The 19,000-nt window shown below is 40.4% G+C and overlaps 1 protein-coding gene across 1 annotated transcript; it reads left to right on the top strand.

The window, feature by feature from the left end:
- Positions 1-958: 958 nt before the first annotated feature.
- On the top strand, positions 959-12,363 carry LOC146317643 (angiomotin-like 2a). Its single transcript, XM_084732115.1, has 11 exons — positions 959-1,138; positions 2,455-3,261; positions 3,745-3,913; positions 6,468-6,612; positions 7,668-7,757; positions 8,408-8,703; positions 8,875-9,050; positions 9,150-9,251; positions 9,360-9,556; positions 9,766-9,897; positions 11,015-12,363. Exons 2-11 carry the CDS (start codon positions 2,540-2,542, stop codon positions 11,098-11,100), a joined length of 2,115 nt encoding a protein of 704 aa, XP_084588241.1. The 5' UTR covers positions 959-1,138; positions 2,455-2,539; the 3' UTR covers positions 11,101-12,363.
- The last annotated feature ends 6,637 nt before the right edge of the window (positions 12,364-19,000 follow it).

Genomic DNA, 19,000 nt, shown 5'->3' with positions numbered 1-19,000 from the left:
CTGAACAAAAGTACAATGGATGTGAAGGAAAATTAGAGTCCATGTACGTTTTGTTTCATAGTTGTTATGGCATTATCAGTACAATTTTTTTGTTTGTTTTTTTTGTACCAAAAAACACTTACATTTAAAAATGAGACTGAGATTAATGCAACCTCATAAAAGAAACATTAATGTTTCAATCATTTTAAATTAATTAATTCATTGTTTAAGATCTGTCAAAATCATATTTAAGACTGTATAAGGCTTAAATTATTGTGTATTTTTTAAAAAATACTGAAATGCTTTGTTTTTTGATAGCTATCAACCATCACTGCTGTACTAGTTATTATTGTTTATAGTAACAGCTAAACTGACATGGCAGGGACAATCTATGGGACTGAATTTATTGGGTACCTACTCACCCATTTGTGCCCAGATTATAAAATATTAAGGGATAATAATGGTCCAGATTCCAGGAATCATATATAATTTTGACTTAAGTCAATTTACATATTGGGTACTTTTACCTTTGATACTTTAAGTACATCTTGTTGCTGATATTTATGCACTTTAACTTCAGTTTGCAATTTGGAAAACAGGATTGTTACTGAATTAATGACATTTCAACTTTTACTTCTTATTCTTCCACCTCTGAATGAGTGACACAAAAAACAGTAAAAGCACTATGATACAGCCGCTGAAAACTCCTGTAAAGTCTGGCAGGAGGGAGAGTTTGTGCCAGATTTGCCTTTCCACTGATCATGAGCGCATTTACTCCCAAACACATTCACTCACTGCCCAAATGCTGTATCCTATATTTCTTTTTTAACTCCTCATTGGTAAGGATAAAGCTCATTGCAGCCTCCCTTATCTCCTCCCCCTCCCTCCCGTGTGGTTTTACGCTTTTGATCCCAGAGGGACCTCGCGTTTTACATTCCTGGCATTCCGACCTCAGTCCCTCCTCGGTTACTTATTATCGCCGCCTGCTCTCTCCACAATCATTTCACAGCAAGAGAGGAGCGCAGAGGAGGCAGCCCGTCCGGGGGGAGCAACATGAGACACGTTTGACTCGAAAAAACTCCTGGAAACAGTGGATTTACTCTGAATTTTACTAAACGAGGTCGAGAACAGCGTTTCGTTACGATGAGAGCGTGAGCTGGTAAGAAGAGAGCGTCTTTTTCTGCCTCTAAAACAACAGAAAAACGAGCGTAAATATAAATTAAGTTGCTATGGTGGAACTTCAAGTTGAAAGTTATGATGGTGTGGTGTGTTGGGATGGAATTAAAGGATGTTGGTAATGTTTTAAACTCGATTAATGTGCTCTGAGAGCAAAGATGAAGTTATTTTACAATGCGGTTTTGTGCGCTTTTGCTCCCCCGTGAGATTGGAATTTTTGGCGCATGCATTTAGAGCTGCGGTGGAAAATGCCTCCACATCTCTGTGTTGTCGCTGTTTGCTAAAGTAGACTGAAGGCTGCACTGTTTCTATACAGTTATCAGAGAGATTTATTGAGTTTTATAGCAAATGAAATGTTTGCATGATATTATAGTCAGCGTTGCAAGTTTTACTGTCGTTGCAAAGACATGCACAGCCTGATTTCTGCATGAAAGTGTTTAAAAAGTAAGTTTAGCTGATTTGCACATGTATTCATATGAATGAATACATTTAAAAGGCACTGAGAACAATAAAAAGTATGAAGAGGAGCTGTGCTGGTTGAAAGCCAAAAAAGGCTGATGAAGATACCCCCCCCCCATATAAATAACAATAGTCATACTTCAACAAAAGTGTCAAGCCTGAGCAGTAATACATGTGATATGATGTATATGTTTACAAGTTGAGATGCTAAATATTTACTACTTAGAGAACTTTTCAGAAGTTTTTTTTAATAATTATAATGCAGATGTTGATTATAGTGATGGAGGCATATTGTTCCAAAGAGATGTTCCTTTGTATTTCCAGTGTGTTTGGGTTAAGGGAAGTCAGACAATATGGAGGAGTAGAGCGTCATGTAGAATATGAGCGAATGTTGTCTGAGGCCTACATATTTATACAGAAACACACAAGTAGGGAATGTATTCATGTTTAAAAAAGATAGATGTTTGTATTTTCTGAAAAGAGGAGCAGATGAGTTGCATCTTTTAGCAAAGCTAATTGGAGCTGCAATGATTAGTCGATGAGGTGATTAGTTGATTAATCGATTACTCGTCAACAATTAAAGTAATCAGCAATTATTTTGATAATAGATTAATTGTTTAAAATATATTTTCAGCTTTTCAAATATGAATATTTTATGGTTTCTTTAGTCTTCTATAACAGTAAACTAAATATTTGGGTTGTGGGCCCAGTAATCAAAATTTTTCATCATTTTCTGACATTTTATGGACCACGGTGAGTTAGTAGCATCTGTCTATTTAATTTATGTATCGTCTTGTGTTATACATGTGTGAACTCATTGTATTTTCTGTTCTGTTCCAGGTTAACAGCTGATTTATTTAAGTACCTTAAAATCAAGAAGTCAACTAGTCTTTAGGGAAGATAGCAACGTACACAAAGCAGCGATATGTCGTCCACTGAAGAGCCGTCTGGCACGGTCCTGCACCGTCTCATCCAGGAGCAGCTCCGCTATGGAAACCCCACAGACACACGCACCTTATTGGCCATCCAGCAGCAGGCCCTGCGTGGAGGCAGTGGCAGCAACAGTGGACCCAGCAGTGGAGGCGAGATGGGCAGGAGCCCACGATCATCTCTGGAGAGCCTCACCCAGGAGGACCCTCCATTCCCACAGCTCTCTGCGAGGCAGGAGCCGCAGGGTCAGGAGCACCAGGGGGACTACCACCACTCAGAGAGTGGTTACCAGCTCTACCAGCTGCACGGTGAAGAGCTGCCGACTTATGAGCAGGCCAAGGCGCACTCTCAGTATCTGGCCTCTCACTGGGCGCCTACAGGCCCCATCAGGCAGCTCCATGAGGGGGCTCTCCTGCATGAGGGGGCCTTTCACGAAGAGGCAGACCTGATGGATCTGAAGTGTGGCCATGTGCGGTCGCTCAGCGAGCATCGCATGCAGATCTCTCTGGAGAGGAACAATGCAGCTGCTAAAGCAGAGGCCCTCAAGAGCACCTCTCACAGCTACCCCGAGCTGCCTTACTACACACCACCAGGCCTCCAGAGCACAGGACAGACCCTGGACAAACGCAGCCCACCTCCGGAGTACTCTGCCCCCATCCAGGGCCAAGGATTTATCCCCCACCAGGTCCAGGAGCCAATGCAGGCACAGCAGCACAGGTACAGCTCTAGAGGACATGATCATGTCTGCATGTTTGTAAAACTATTTTAACATGACATCATTTAATGTGGTGTAGTTTTTGTATGAGAGCCAGCCTTGTAATCACCTTCTAGGACTCATCATTGTGTTTCACATGCGTAAACACATACTTATCGATGTGAGTCACACCACAGCCTGCGTACCGCTTCACATTTCCTTCTTGAAATACTTAGAGGAAAACAAGTCCAGCCCTGTAGGTTTTGTAATGCCTGGCATACTGGAACAGGAGAGTCTCACATGCTTGTGATGGTTTTTACAAAAGTATGTTCCTCATATAGGTTTTTGCATTCTCCACACTGGAGTCAGCCTGTCTGCTTGCTGATAGACAGGAACAGACTCACAGTTTTAACTCCAGATAGCTGCCCCAAACCTTTCAAGCCACAAATTTAGATAGATAATGAAGATATGAGCTTTTTTTTAAATAAACAATCTCCCTCTCATAGGTATGTCCAGTCAAGTCAACCAGCAGAAGTCCCCTGCTACAGCACATTCAACAGCCTGCCCCCTGCTGGCCTGGAGGAGCCCAACCAGGTGGAGCTGCTGCTGATGGAGAATGAGAGGCTGAGGCAAGAGCTAGAGGCACACAGGGAGAAGACTGGCCGTATTCAGAAGGTAAGAGGAGGAAATCCACGAAAGAAAATCTTAATTTTTCTTGTCTTGTTGAAGGAGTAAGAAAATCCAAACTTAAAGCCAGATATTTTATATTTCACAAGTTGTTGTCACACCTTCACCACTCACTTTTCTGCCCAAAGGGAGTCTTTTAAGCTACAATTTGTAACATTTCTGCATTAAAATGTCTTCAAACGCTAGATATATGTTGTATATTTAGTTCATTTTTTACTTACAAGATCCTAATTTGCACAATTTACATTACTACACAAGCTTTCCATACAGTTTCAGCCTCATGAAATCTTACCACAACTACTAATAACTATAATAATAGTAATAGTAAGTCAATAGTAAGTAGAGCGCTGGTATGAGAATAGTATTTTCATTGGCAGATATCCAAATTCAGATATCTGAATTGGCTCGAAACTGAAAAAAAGTTGATCAGCACATCTCTATCTAATGCGTGTGAAATTTAAATATAGCATCGTCCATGAGCAGGATTTCTGCCTGAGTTACGTCAGACAGATTTTCATCAGCTATGGTGGTTGTTTAAAATGTAAGACAACAACTTCAACAATCCCACGCCAATTCACGTCATCAAACTAAGTCTTTTGTTATTGTTTTTATGTGAGATAGACCCCTAGTGGCAGAACTCACATATTGCTGCTTTAAATATGGGATATACAATTTAGTGAATTTAGAAAGAAAGCCAGACAACATCCTCCACCGCAGCCACCTGTCTATGAAACACAACCCCAGTCAACAGTTGTCTCCCCGACATCCAACTCCACGCACACTCCCTCATCTGGACGGGACAGATGAGATCAGCAGCTGCTGTCTTCCATACCACAGAGGCACAAACAGAGGTCACAGCTCGCTACTGTGTTTACACACTCCTTTCATTGTGGAGATGACCTGGTGGAGGCCAGAGAGTGTATGTGTGTGTGTGTGTGTGTTTGTGCTTTAGTTCCAGGGAGGCCATAGATTTTCAGCGTAATCTATGGTTTGTCAGACAGCAGTTGATTGGGTTGTGACCTGCACGCACAGCTGATGGGGGGGGTTGGGGTGGGGGTCCATGGCAGGTGGTGTGGGCTGCTGGGTAAAAAGTGAAAGCTCTCTTTTGTTTTTCCACCAAACAGGACTTCTGTTTTTTCACTTTCTCACTTTATTTAGGCTCACAAATAAGGCTTTCACACTTGCTCGGGACAAATAAAATGTCATATCAGGCGAGTAAATCTGGCAACTCACTTGTCTGATTGGGCAAGTGATAAAAAAGAATTAAACATCTAGTTTTTGTAGGGCTTCCAACTTGACACACACAGTTAATGAGTCGATCTCTGGGGAGAAGGAGGGGGGGATTGTCACAAATGCAAGAATGTTTGTTGCTCTGCATCCATGACATACTGTGTCCTTGTTTTGATCCTTTTAGTAAACAAAGATTAAACTAGATCCTCAATGACTCATTTGACAGAAAAATAGTCAACGATTTAATGGCAGACATTGCTCTCAAATATGGAGATTTGCTGCCCCTTTCTCTTCATTATCATATTTAACTGAATATCTTTGGGTTTTGGACTCACAAAACAAGACATTTAAAGACACCAACTTGGACTTGCAGCCATATATTAAACATGACAATTAATTATGGTCTTTGTTGTTATTTGATGAGAAATAGATTAAACTATTTGTGTGGGGGCAAGTAAATTTTGACTTTGGGCAAGCAGATTTCTTGCCCGACTGAGAAAGTGAAAAAACAACAACAACAATGCAACACGTTCACAAGTGACTCTCTCACCAAACAGGCCTAAAAATCTGATATTTTCTAGTTCAACGTGGTGGAAACAGTATTTAGAGACATTTGACACCTCAGCCAATCTGTGTAAAATCCACTCCACTCTGCTGGAGTTATGTCACATGGTTCTTGCCTTGTCTCAGCCTTAAAGAATGATAATTGCCGGGGTTGGAAAGTTTTCTCCGTCAGGCCGCAGCCCTGGGTAAACATGCCTGTGTGACTGCTATAATGGTGGGTTTCTCTTTGCCGTTTCCACAACCCAGGCACAGGCATGCACACCTTCCCTCCACTGGCAGCCTTCCCGGACCTGTGTGTGTGTGTGTGTGTGTGTGTGTGTGTGTGTGTGTGTGTGTGTGTGTGTGTGTGTGTGTGTGTCTAACTTGTACTTTATAGTGCGTTGTGTAAATGCACGCTCTTGTGCGCTCACACACCTGGAACTGGAGCTATCAGCCCTCAGGAATGTAGATATAAATCAGTCTCACAGGGAGTGGTGCGGGCTTGAATTCCTTCTCACAATTATACCACACACAAACACACACACACTGAGTGTACTGTATACACACAGTCGCATATGTACCCATATGTATCATATATATATCTCTCTGTGTACTATAACAACATGAATCCACATTCCAGCTCCTCCCTGGCATGTGAAGTAGGTTAACCAAAAATTCTTCCTCTCCTTTTTCTGTCCTCCTTTCTTCCTCTCCTCCAATCCTCATCCCATCTCCTCCTCTTTTCCTTCTTTTCCTTCTTTTTTTCCAGTTGGAGCAGGAGATCCAGCGCATCTCTGAGGCCTACGAGACACTGATGCAGGGCAGCACTAAGAGGGAGAACCTGGAGCAGACGCTGAGGAGGAGGCTAGTGGCCGAGATCAGGAGGCTGCAGGATTTCAACAGAGACCTCAGAGGTATGGACTACTGCCACCAGACACTTCTCACAACACAGTTACCAAGTGCCTTACAGTAAAAATAGAACAGAATTTAAACAAAAAGAAAACAAACCGAAACTGAACACACTGTAAAACACAACAAGAGTAAAAAAATCAATGAATGAAATCAATGAAAGCCATTTTTAACTGTTTTTTTTAAAGCAGTTTAAAAGGTGAAACAGAGTTTGCAAAGTTTGCTCCTGACAACCAAGGCTCCATCCCCTTTAAGTAAAAATCTGGACACAGGAACATTCAGCTATGATGCATCAGGGAGCAGGAAGCAGGGTTTCCGCAGGTCCTTAAAAAATGTTCTTTTGACAGGTCTTAAAAAATAGTTAAGTGTTTAAAAGTTAATGTTACTTTTATAAAGATGCACTAACTTCAGTCTTGTTTTTAAATGTGCTAGAAAGATTTGTATTGATCATGCTGTAACCACTGCAAAACAAAACCGGCATGGCACCAGCAACCACTAATGCAAACTGTGCAGCCCAGTCAGAATTTATCTGAGACCCAGTTAGTCAAATATGGGTAAGTGCAAGTTCAGCGAGCTCTGGCTTGAGAACAGTCAAAACAGTTTGTGCAAGAAAACACTCAAATTAGAAACTTTTGGTACAAATGCAGATGCGTAGGAAGTCATAAAAACATAAACAATTACTTAGCAAGTAATTCTGGCACAGTTTTACTTCATAGCTGTATGTTTTGCCACTATGGATGTGTAACTGGTCTTAAATTGCATTCATAATGGCCTAAAAAAGTCTTTAACTTTAACATGAAACTTGCAGAAACTCTGAGGGAGGGACACAGGGCACTTAAAGATCTGCTAAATTCCTTGGAGTCCGGCCTCTCAGGGCTTTTTTAAGACACTAGTAATATCTTAACTTCAACTCTAAAAGCAACAGGCAACCAGTGCAAGAAAGCCAGAATCTGTGAGATGTGGTAATGTTTCTCAGTCTGAGTCAAAATCCTGGCAGCACATCACCACATAGAAGTATTTTTATGGCGTGGTCTAATTTTAAAACTTTATTGTGTTGCAGAAAACTTGGAGAATGCCAGAACACATGTTGCAAAAGAAGTAGAAGCAGCCGACCATAACCAGCACATCATGGCGAAACTGCTTGAACAAAGTAAGTATGTCACTCCTCTCTGTTACATCTTCCTTTGTAATCAACATGCTTGGTTGGATCGTAGCATAGCATGGGGCTCTGTCTGTAGCTAAGTGCAGGAATTTCACTTGCATAACCTCGGCTTATTTGGTAAGAAGGCTTAATAATAGGGAATTCAATCCACACACCTCCATGCAAAGGGAAACGAACGCCCTAAATCACAGAGCGGCAGTGGAAGTGGTGGAAATGAGGTTCCCCCACCTGTTGTTAGTGAGATTTATGTTGACTGTTTAAGGAACTGGACTCAAGCAGAGCACTGGTGTTTGTATGGTCTTGATGAGGAATGCTCTGTGCTATGTGGGTCAAAGGGATAGGGCGGCTTTCTCCCCCCTTCCTCCCCCTCCTTCCTCCTCTCAGCATTCCAGGAGTGCTTCGCTAAATGAGGAACACTGGCCACCATGTAGCAACGCTGCTGCTCATTACTGGGGCTGGACTCAGGAGGCAGAAATTAGGGATAGACCCATTTTTTTGGAGAAAGAAGCTTGTGCAGATTTGTAATGACTTTGCATTTCATCTTCAAGCACCTGTCTTGTTTTTTTATTCAACACTAACTACTATGCATTGAGGTCATGCAATTAACCTGGCCACCTTTTATTTCTCCTTTGCTTCAGATGAGGAGCAGAATTTCGAGCGGGAACGCGTGGAGCGGGAGCTGCAGCGGTTGCGAACCACGGCAGAGGAGCAGAGCACCAAAGCGAAGCGGCTCGAGGAGGCCCTGGAGGCGGCAAGGGGACGGGGTCGCCAGCTCGAGGAGGAGTTGAGGAGAAAGAGGGCGTACGTGGAGAAGGTGGAGAGGCTTCAGAGCGCGCTGGCTCAGCTACAGTCCACCTGCGAGAAGAGGGAGAGCCTGGAGATGAAGCTGAGGACAAGACTAGAGCAGGAGCTGAGGAGTCTGAGAGCACAACAGGTAAATATCCTGAAAAAAAAAAAAATCTGATGCTACTACAATATGTGACCTTGATTAAATGGATGATACGCCCAGGGTCAGTTTAAGTGTATGTTATATTTAGAAAATTTTCACTGTTAGTAAATATTTCATACAACCCCACTTCATCATCTGTTTCCTCCTTCACCTCAGAGGCAGTCCCAGCCACCCGGAGTGACCATGAGCTCCCTCCAAGAGCGCCTGCGGGAGCGTGAGGAGCGAATCCTGGCCCTTGAGGCCGACATGGTGCGCTGGGAGCAGAAGTACCTGGAGGAGAGCACCATGAGGCAGTTTGCGATGGAGGTGGCTGCCACTGCCGCTGCACAGAGGTAAGCATCGCTGGGGCTCGACTTTTGTTTGATATTAGCTGTATTTTGAAGCTCATTTGAATTTGAGTTAAGCCCAGGACGATGTCTTTTCCATTGCAGGGACACCACCATCATTAACCACTCGCCCTGCCACTCCTCGAACAACAGCTTCAACGAGGACCTGCCAGTCGCTGACTACAGGAATCAGGAGATGGAGAACAGGTGAATATCTATTATTAAACTCTCTTGATGTCAAAGAATTTCCTCTACAAACCATGAAGTTTTTTCCGTTATCTGACGCGTTTTCTTCTTGTTTCTGTTTTGTATCAGGATCCGGGCTCTTTACGCTCAGATCTTGGAAAAGGACGCTGTGATCAAGATCCTGAACCAACGGCTGCACCAGGACCAGGGGCGTAAGGATGAGCAAAGTCCCCGCACAAACCTCCTGAACACAGCGGGGGCGTCACTCCGACCCGCTTCCTCCACCCCCTCCATCAGCACCACCAGCAGCACTACAAAGAGTAGAGGTGAGGAGCATAATATTGCCTTTTTTAATAATTAACTTGAGTGGTACTGAGCCCAAGCAGCTACTACGCTTCTTACATTACAAGCACTGTATATTCTGCTCAAACACACTTCTCTAGATCTGGTGCAATCTGCTAAAAAGTCAGAGAAGTATACGATTTTCTGAGAGTTGGAAGCACTGCTGACATTTTTTCGCGATGTCGTCTTTTAGGTAAGAGCCTCTCAGATGATCAGACGTTGCCAAACCGTCAGTTCTCAGCTCAGTCCGAACCTGGAACGCTAGAACGGCAGGTGGAGGGAGCCAAAGCCAAAGAGGCTGCCAGCAAAACTAAGCTCAACAGTGGTGAGTGATCTATCAAATATGCATGAGTGGGTTTGTTGTGCGAGGGGCCAAAAGAGCTCAACAGTGAGGCTCTGCGAGTGGAAATCCCATTAATATTCTGCAACGAGGATTTTGATTATTAACCATAATGTTGTAGCCATCGATGTGGATTTATCATGAGCTATGAGACTGTGAAATGATGGTATGTGCTCCTGTAGAAGCCACGAGTCTGACCTAAAAACATGTTTTATTCGCAATGTCATTGAGAAGTACTACATTACCCACAAGCCTAAAGTTTAACAGGAGCTCTGTTACTATTGATGTGTTTACAGAACTCGCTAATGGCTAGTAATGTGGCTAACATTACCTAACATGAATTGAATCATATAGTTATGCTGCTGTGAATGTAACATAAATACACACAATAATATAAAGTTATTAACAATATAAAAAGTATAATAACATTAAATTTAAGCAATAAAGCAATGGTTTATGGGATGCATTGTATGAAGGACAAAAGAATGCAGAAATAAATATTTAAATATATAAATACATGAAAAATAAAGACTTTTGGGGAATGAAAAAGGCAATTTTCATATTTTTACATCCAGTTAGAATCAGATCCAATCACACGGCTATAACCAGTGTGGAACCAAGCCATCTTAAAACTCACTTCATATGAAGAGAAACGTCAATTGAGTGAATGACTGGGAAATTCACTTTTAAAAAGTGGGCAGTCACTGTTGAGCTCTATAATCCAATAAAACTCTACTGTTAAATGATTGAGCTTAACAAAACAGGCACACACACAAGCAGCATTTAAGTGCTCTCTTCTAGTTTTGGACCTCGACTTCATGGACGTTCACATTGATTAACCATGCTGCCGCTTAACCGGCCAATCAGATACCATCTGTCCAGGTCATGGTTCATAATGTGGGCCTGGAGGAATGTGCATGGTTAGGAAATAATGTGGATCTGTTGACTGAGCACATTTAGCAGAATGGTCTGTTTGACTGTGGAAAATCTCTATTAACCTTTAGTCAGTGATAGTTGAGCTATATCTGGGACATTTTTCCACTGTTTGAGCCTTAAAACATTTATATAATTATTCACCCTCTCTTCTTTCTTTCTTTTCCAGACAAGACAGCGCCTAAGAAGTTGCTATTAAACCCGTTCAGAGGCCTGGATGAGCTGGAGTCAGAGGCAGTGGAAATCTTCATTTAGAGAACTGAGAGGAGTTTGAGAATCTGTGAAGAGTGCAAGTCTTTGAATAGAGAGCGGATTAAATATTGGATGCAAGAATGTCGTGGAAAGAGGCCAATGCACGAGAAAAAAAAAAAAAAAAGGACTGTTTTCACATTTTAGAGACAGAGCTGTGCTCCGACTCACTTACTCTCTCTAAGCTTGGACAGCTGCAGGCAGTTTGTCCGGCCGGGAGAGAAAAGATGAATCTTCTGAGGTACTCGGACAGTATTGTGGATTGTAATAAAGCAACATGTTCTCAAGAGAGTGTATGCCAAAGTATTTATATAAATATATATAATTGCTGCTTTTTCTCCCCCCCTTTATCTCCTTTTTAAATCCAGTGAATTAAGAAGCTGCATATTTATCTTATCTGGTTTCCACATTCCCCAAATATTAACTTAAGCCTCATGCTCTTAGATAAATATTCAATTAAAGGTTATCTATGTGACCTGCATTCCCCTCCTCTTCCTCCCCTCAGAAAATGTGGCGTCGATCTGAGTAACCTCATTCCCATCACATGGATCTTATCTCTTTGGAACACAATAATTTAAGCTGATAACTCATGAAACACTGCTGATTTAAATGCTCTTGCTGTCCATGTTTCTTAAGCCCGAGTAGCTGGTCTGCAGAGGCTTATAGAGGTGTGTGAACAGTCAGGTGCATCATATATAAATAAAAGACAATTTGGTGGTTTTTATTTTTGCCAAACTGACACAAACCCTGGTTTGTTTTGTAATTTTGGAGGGTGTTGCATCATGGTGTTGATTTCATCCTCTGTTGCTTTATCTCTGATAAGTATGTTTGCATGTGTGATTATTACAGTATGTGAGTGTGTTTCCTGACGTGGTGATTCAGCTGGTTTGGTCACCACTGAGGGATAAAAGTTGAAAACTACATCGTGTTTGGTTTTTCTTTTCTTTTTTTTTTTTTTTTGTTTTGTTTACTGTGAGCTTTGAACTAACAAACAGGTTAATTATTATTATATTATTATTATTATATATTTTATACAGATGTTTGTATTGTTATTTTAGATATAATAGTGCTCTGAGCAGGACGCCAAAGAGTTTATGTATGTTTGTTGTAAGTTATGTGCCGACAATCACGGTCATGTCAAGCTGTACACAACCAACCAAGTGTTGACTTCAAACAGACATTTCTGTGAACTTCAAACAATATGAAGGTTTTTACAGTTGAATTCATGCAACATTTCATAAAGCAATAAAATATTCTAATATACATTAACTGACTTGTGAATTGTGTCATTTAAATATGAGTTTATTCTTGGCATAAAATATCTGACTTATTTTTTGTTTGCTGTTATAAAGATTATCAGTACCACTTTACAATAAGAATGCCCTTATAAATGAGTCATTAATGGTTTATAATTAGGTTATTAATTGGTTGTAAACACTTTATAACTATTAATGACTTGTTATAACACATTAGCTAGCTGTTACAGGTTATAACAGCTGATTGTATCATAATTGGGTATTAAAAGGCTCAGTCATTCACAAGCGTGGATGGGGGGAGGTTCACCACCCTGTGAAAAACTGCGTGGGCGATAATTCAACAGTTTAAAAACAACGTTTATCAACATAAAACTGTAGAAAAGTAATTTTGTGATTTCGCCACCTACAGTCTATAATATCACGAAAACATTCAGAGAATTCAGAGAAACCTGTGCATATAGGGGATAAAGAGACCTTTGGCTTCAGACCTTTGACTTCAGATAGCAATGCAAAAGCCATATATCAACAACATCCAAAACACCACAGACCTCTGTGGGTCTGAGCTCATCTAAAATGGACTGATGCAAAGTTGAAAAGTGCGCTTTGGTCTGACAGGTCCACATTTCAGATTCTTCTTGGACATCATGGACGTCATGATGACATGAAGAGAAGGACCATCCAGATTGTTACCAACTTCAAAACCCTATTTATGACTGTTAATGATTTATTAAGTGTTTATAACCTAAATCTTAACATTAATTATTGTATTATTGTTGTAAAATGGCACCATATTATCTCAAATATTCCCATCAGTTATTCTGGTAAACACTGTGAATTTTCTCCTCCTGTTTCACTCCCTCTTCTCTTTCTCATTGTCACTCTATCTCCTCATTCCCGTCCTCTCGTTCCTCCACAGAGAGAAAACGAGTGCTCTTCATTAATGAATACCAGAGCTGCATTCTTTTGGGTTCAGCTTTCTCGGGTGGCCTGCTCTCTTGTTCTCTTCTTGCCATGAAGAGCATGCTTGACATAGATCACATTCTCATAGGGACACGTAACCCTGTAAGTGACAAAGACAGGTTTCTCCCAGATTAGCCGCTGTAGCCATTTGAAATTCCTGCGTGCCGACTGCAATCCACCTTTGCTAACATGTGCTGCATTCCTCAGTGCCTTTATTGCCTCCGATTTAACTCACACCCAGAGGTGTTTATGGACTATTTCAGGACGTGCCACTGGATATGAAGATGAGAGAATGGAGAGCTCTGTTATGTGGTGTCTGTTTCACGGAGGATCTTTCTCTCTCCCTCACACACACACACACACACACACACACACACACACACACACACACACACACACACACACAACAGAGCAACAGATATCGACTTGTATACCAGTTTGGGGCGGTTGAGCAGCGGTGACAATGAGACTTCACAATGCAGGAGGACAATGACAATGACAGTGAACATTATGGTGTCATCAGCGTCCACTCACATGATTCAACAGTCATCCTGCTGTGCGCAACATCTGTGTGAAGTATAAAATATGGCCGTGGTTGAAATGATTTCACACATTTTAAGTGAAAAATGTGGAGTTGAGCCGATAAGTAGTGAAACCTGGAGGATATGTTTTGTTTGGCTTTTTTACTTGCTCGCTTTACTTTTTCAGCAAATGTTTCTGGCTATCTTGGTTGAATTGGTGTATTGACAACATTTAATATATTTATACAATAAATGCTTTCTAATAAGGCACCCTTTATAAAGGGGATTTATGTTGTAGCTGATGCTTTGCTTAGAGACCAGATATAAGCTGTCAACAATGACAAACTTTGCTGGGTTGTAAAAATACCAATATTATACCTTATTCCTAAAGAAGGGCTGCAGATGATCTCAACCAAAATCCATTTATTAACCTATTTAGACACACAACTGCACACTTAAAGGCAAATTAAACAGGATTCCTTTCCACCCCACCCCTGAAACAATGCATAGACTCATACAAAAATAATCCAGCTCATCATTCTCTGCATCTGCAGAGACCCACCCTCCTCTGGCAACTTTTTATTTTCTCATTATTTTGACGTGATGCTCAGGACACTTTACCAACCAAAAACATTCATATTTCACATCCTGGGAATGAGACCCAACAATATTTTCCTCCATATTTTCCCACAATGCTACATATTGGACTGTTATTAATAACATATTAACATTTTTGACTTGAGACTTGAGAAATCCATGAGAACTGAGCAACTGTATAATTTCATTGTAGACACAACATGGCAACCCAAAATTTGGTCTTCTTAATGCTTAGAACTGACAAAGCATTGGTGCATTGTTTATTAATCAGTTATTAAGTGATTAATTGCAGTCTATAAACCCTTCATAAAGCATACCTTACTGGAAAGTTGTATGCATACAACATTCCTAGACTTACTTCCATCACTGGTGATTTCACAGCTTTGCCAAATAGTCCTTGATGCTGAAGTGTCCTCAAGCAAAACACTGAACCTCACCAACACTCTGTGGAGAGAAGACATCAGACAGTGAACGTCTCTGCAAGTACCAGATCACAATTTCTTACTGTGGTTGAGGGGAAATAAAGTGTGCACTAGAACCTAAGGGGGATTAAAGCTGAATATAAAGAAATAACAAGCTATTTCACTGAAAAGCAGCTTCACACTTGAATCAAAGCTCCATTATGCTCCTGTTAGCGTTGTTTCGACCCAAAGTCATCCTCAGACAAATAAACCAGTGTTGGGTTGAAATGTCGCCAGTAAGAGAGTGTGAGGGCACCTTTCTATTACATTCACAGCATGTAAAAAAGACTTTTTTTTAGAATTTCTAAGTTTACTCATGTTTATAAGTTCTGAGGGGTTCTGAATATAAATAGTTGAAATTTTAAGTTTAGTTAACTTGAATAAATAAAACATTATTTATATTAAGTTGATGTCAAACCATTAGTTGATAGCATTATATTCCTGTATTATTTTAACTGTGGATTTTCTTGTTCCTTTTGTTCCAAAGTATCTCAAAGTCAATAAGACTTTTTCACATTTCTAATAAATTAACTGAGTGGCATTTTAGGGCCACTAAACAATCAATTTAAAGTTGTCCATTAAATGCACTCAACCAATGATTTATGGTTAATTTTGTGTGCCAGCTTTGAAACATTTGCCCTTTCTTACTCATATCTGAGCAAACAAAGGTAGACTGTATCCTGCGGTTTGATAAGGGGATGGGGAATATGTTTTAAAAAAAGAAAACACTGAAGCATGCCTGGACTCGGACAGAGAGGATATGAGCTGGTGAGATAGTACGGATGCTTTTGACAGGGAAGCTTGTATGGGAAAACACAGAGCAGGAACTGGTGGTATGCAACGCCATCAATCTTATTTATGAACTGAGCGCTCTTATCTGGCGCACTGACTGACAACATTGTGAAGACTCGCCAACATTCCTCCGCGAATGTGAAAGGCAGCTGACATGTTTCGACTGCAGCTCTCTTGCTCATTTTTTTTTTCCCAGAATTGATATGGCGAAGACGGATAGAACGTAAATGGAAGTCAGGGGTCAAATTCCATTGTGCTCAAACATCCAAGAAAATTACATTTTCTGCACTTTTTGGAGCAGTCCTCCCTCCTCTCTCTGGCTCAGTCACATGGGAACTACATACTGACCGCACTCACCATGAAAGGAACGGGTTTGTTGCTGTGTAAACCGTGGAAATGATCTTCTCACACTGTGTGTTTGTGTGCACTGCCGGGTTTATTGCCCTGTCCTAATGTTTACAGTTTAACAGCACATTCCTACCGAGCATCAACCTTTGAAGTTTCAGCACATTCAGCAAATATGCTGATGGTGAATGCTGATATCAAAGTCAGAGAATAAAGAGGAAGAATGCAGATTGTCTTTCACTCACATTAGTATGATAATTAATATGGCTTTTATTCTATTTATGAACAAGGACAAACACTCATTAAGAAAGAACCACTATAATTTAGTTTTCTCTGAGGCGTATTAATGCACCTGATGGAACTTTAAACACACATTAATAATATGAGCACTAAAATGAGTTGAGGCACTTTGATCATCCGCTTAACAATTAAATAGGTAATACAAACTTCAGTCTACTATCCTGCAATTTGCTCTAGTGCTTCAAAACAAGAGCTTAAAGGACTGTGGTGCCAAAAGGAGACTTTGTAAGAGTCAGTTATTCAGAAAGAAGTTAGGTTTGTATATAAGGTTGGTTACACTCCTGGTGTAAACTTAGATAATGATTCACACTGGTAGTATTATGCAGTTATTCATATTTTATTACATGGCTTTGTTAGTTGATTCTGATTGGTCAACTGCAGTATTTCTGTTATTTCTTTATAGCAAACTATTATTGCAGCAGCCCAGTGCTATGGACACACTTCTTATCACAGACTCTGGAGGAGCAATAAAGAAATAAACAAAATCCTTTTTAAAATCACTATTTCATGCCAGTTTATTGATTTATTTTAGTAAATAACCATGTAATAAGCGAGATTAAGTGCAGTGAGCAGGTCTTATCCCTTGCATACCTTCTATTTCCTCTAACCATTTACTGTTGAGGTGACATGAATGTCAAAGAACTACTGTTTTGTTTTAGATTTATTCCATTCTTTATCACAAGTATGTACACACACACACACACACACACACACACACACACACACACACAAACAAACAAACACAAAGAGTGTTGAGTGTGATGATGAGAGACTGGCTGACTGACTGTCCTGGGGCAGACAGATATATGCAGCACTGATAAATGGACACATGGAATAACTTGTCGGATACCCAGGAAGCAGATATCCTCAAAACACCCAGCGGGAAAATAAATAAATTCACAAAGCCTTATATCATCTCTTTCTCTTGTCATAAAACCCCGGCATGTTTTTGAACATCGGTGATACATGTCCAAATACATGTGTGATACGTGTGTGACAAGTCACTCTCCTGTGCCCCAGAGGGACACAGGAGAGTGACTTGTCATCACCTGCTACACAAGCCTGCAGCTGTGAATGGCATTCCTGTTTGTTAAGGGGCCATATGTTTAAACCCACAGAGCTGACCCCGAGTCCATATTTCAGCTTCACGTTCCTACTGTGGTTTTAAGTGAAAAGTCAGCATTATAAGATGTTACACAGGTGTTCATAGAGCCAGGATGTCTACTGATTTTTTGAAACAAAGCAGGGCTCCTGAAAGGTTCCAGGAGGTCTGCACAAAAACGCTTAATCAGTTCCCTGAGGAGTTTAAAATTAGACCTAATGATTTTTTTTTCTACTTTTGGCACCATCATAAGTAGGTTAAATACATATTCTGCGATTCTTATAAGAACAATCATGTGTTTTAAATAATTTGCATTAAAGGATTTTTAAATTTAATCACTGGACATATACAAGATGCATAATGTGAAAATGCACAGACACGTTTTTCACTCCTGACGAACTGTCCTTAAATAGTTAAAAGGGCTCTTTAGGGTTATTTACACTTAAAGGTCTTTTGAGACACAAAACATGAGGTATGCACTGTAGCTTAAGTATCCACTGGAAAACATGTGCTCTTTGACTTTGGGGATTAGATCTGCTAACTGCTTTATGAAGCACACACAAACACAAGTCATCTTTTGGGAATGTATGACGGGGGAACTCAACTTGACGACAGAGTAGGAAGATGCAGGTTACAAATGCTTCTGGTGTAAGGTGGTAACTCAACCAGGTAACTCAAAAAGCAGTGCATCCAATGATTGAGTCACAATATTTTATTAGTTATAATATCAAACAACTTACAACGCACTTTCAAAATCTACAGTGTGATACCCTTGGGACATTTTAGGGAACATACTTTTAAATCTCTTGCGCTTGTTTTAATTGAGCAAGTGTGTTTTATTACTGATTTTTGTTATTTAATAAAACATTTATTTCATACTTTGATTCAATTCATTTTTTAATATTATAATTTAAGACAGCTGTTATTCAGTATTGTGGATTATTTTCCAGGTACACATCTGTCTTGCAAATGAGATCTTAAGCGCAACTTCCTTAATTTAATAACTTAGATGAAATCATTTCATATGATTACAGATTACATTGTTTGTAATATAAAGAAATGTGAATATTAACAAAAGTGTGCAAAGAAAAAATCCGACCAGTCGCTAAACCATCTTGAAATCTGATAACTGACTTTCATTGGCAGTCAAATAATGATACAAAACTTTTGAAGCTGAACAGCGCCACCTGCTGGAAGCATCCCAGACCTGCACATTAGTTGACATCTGTTATCATCTATTTCAAGGCTGTTGATGGAGTCAACAAACTGTGAGAACATAATGTTAAATGTGAAGGGGACTAACTGGCAAAATTGCAGAAACAGAATAGAAAATTCCTAACGATGAGAGAAGAATCATCTGAAAATAAGAATCACTGTGTTTTTGTTACTTTAGAATGAGCTGATTATATCTACAGAAAGAGCAGTCCAGAGTGGACAACCAAACACCGACTCTAAATGCAGCCTGTCACATTTTTTATGAGTTTTGCAGCCACCTTGGGTTCTCCTACACGCTTGGAAGAGGAGGTTGAGGTTACAACCTCTGCAACCTCACTGCAAGGTGCCCATAAATCC

The sequence above is a fragment of the Lutjanus erythropterus genome, chromosome 12 (genome assembly GCF_056507025.1).
Source record: "Lutjanus erythropterus isolate fLutEry1 chromosome 12, fLutEry1.hap2, whole genome shotgun sequence".
Taxonomy (NCBI): Eukaryota; Metazoa; Chordata; class Actinopteri; order Lutjaniformes; family Lutjanidae; genus Lutjanus; species Lutjanus erythropterus.
Note: the sequence above shows the minus strand (reverse complement) of the source record. Positions and strands in the feature narration are given on the sequence as shown.

Excerpts from the sequence above, each read along its gene's own strand:
- LOC146317643 (XM_084732115.1), top strand. The coding sequence starts at position 2,540 with ATGTCGTCCACTGAAGAGCCGTCTGGCACGGTCCTGCACCGTCTCATC. Across the intron at positions 6,613-7,667 it reads TTTCAACAGAGACCTCAGAG|AAAACTTGGAGAATGCCAGA; the intron begins GTATGGACTACT and ends ATTGTGTTGCAG. Across the intron at positions 9,252-9,359 it reads AATCAGGAGATGGAGAACAG|GATCCGGGCTCTTTACGCTC; the intron begins GTGAATATCTAT and ends GTTTTGTATCAG.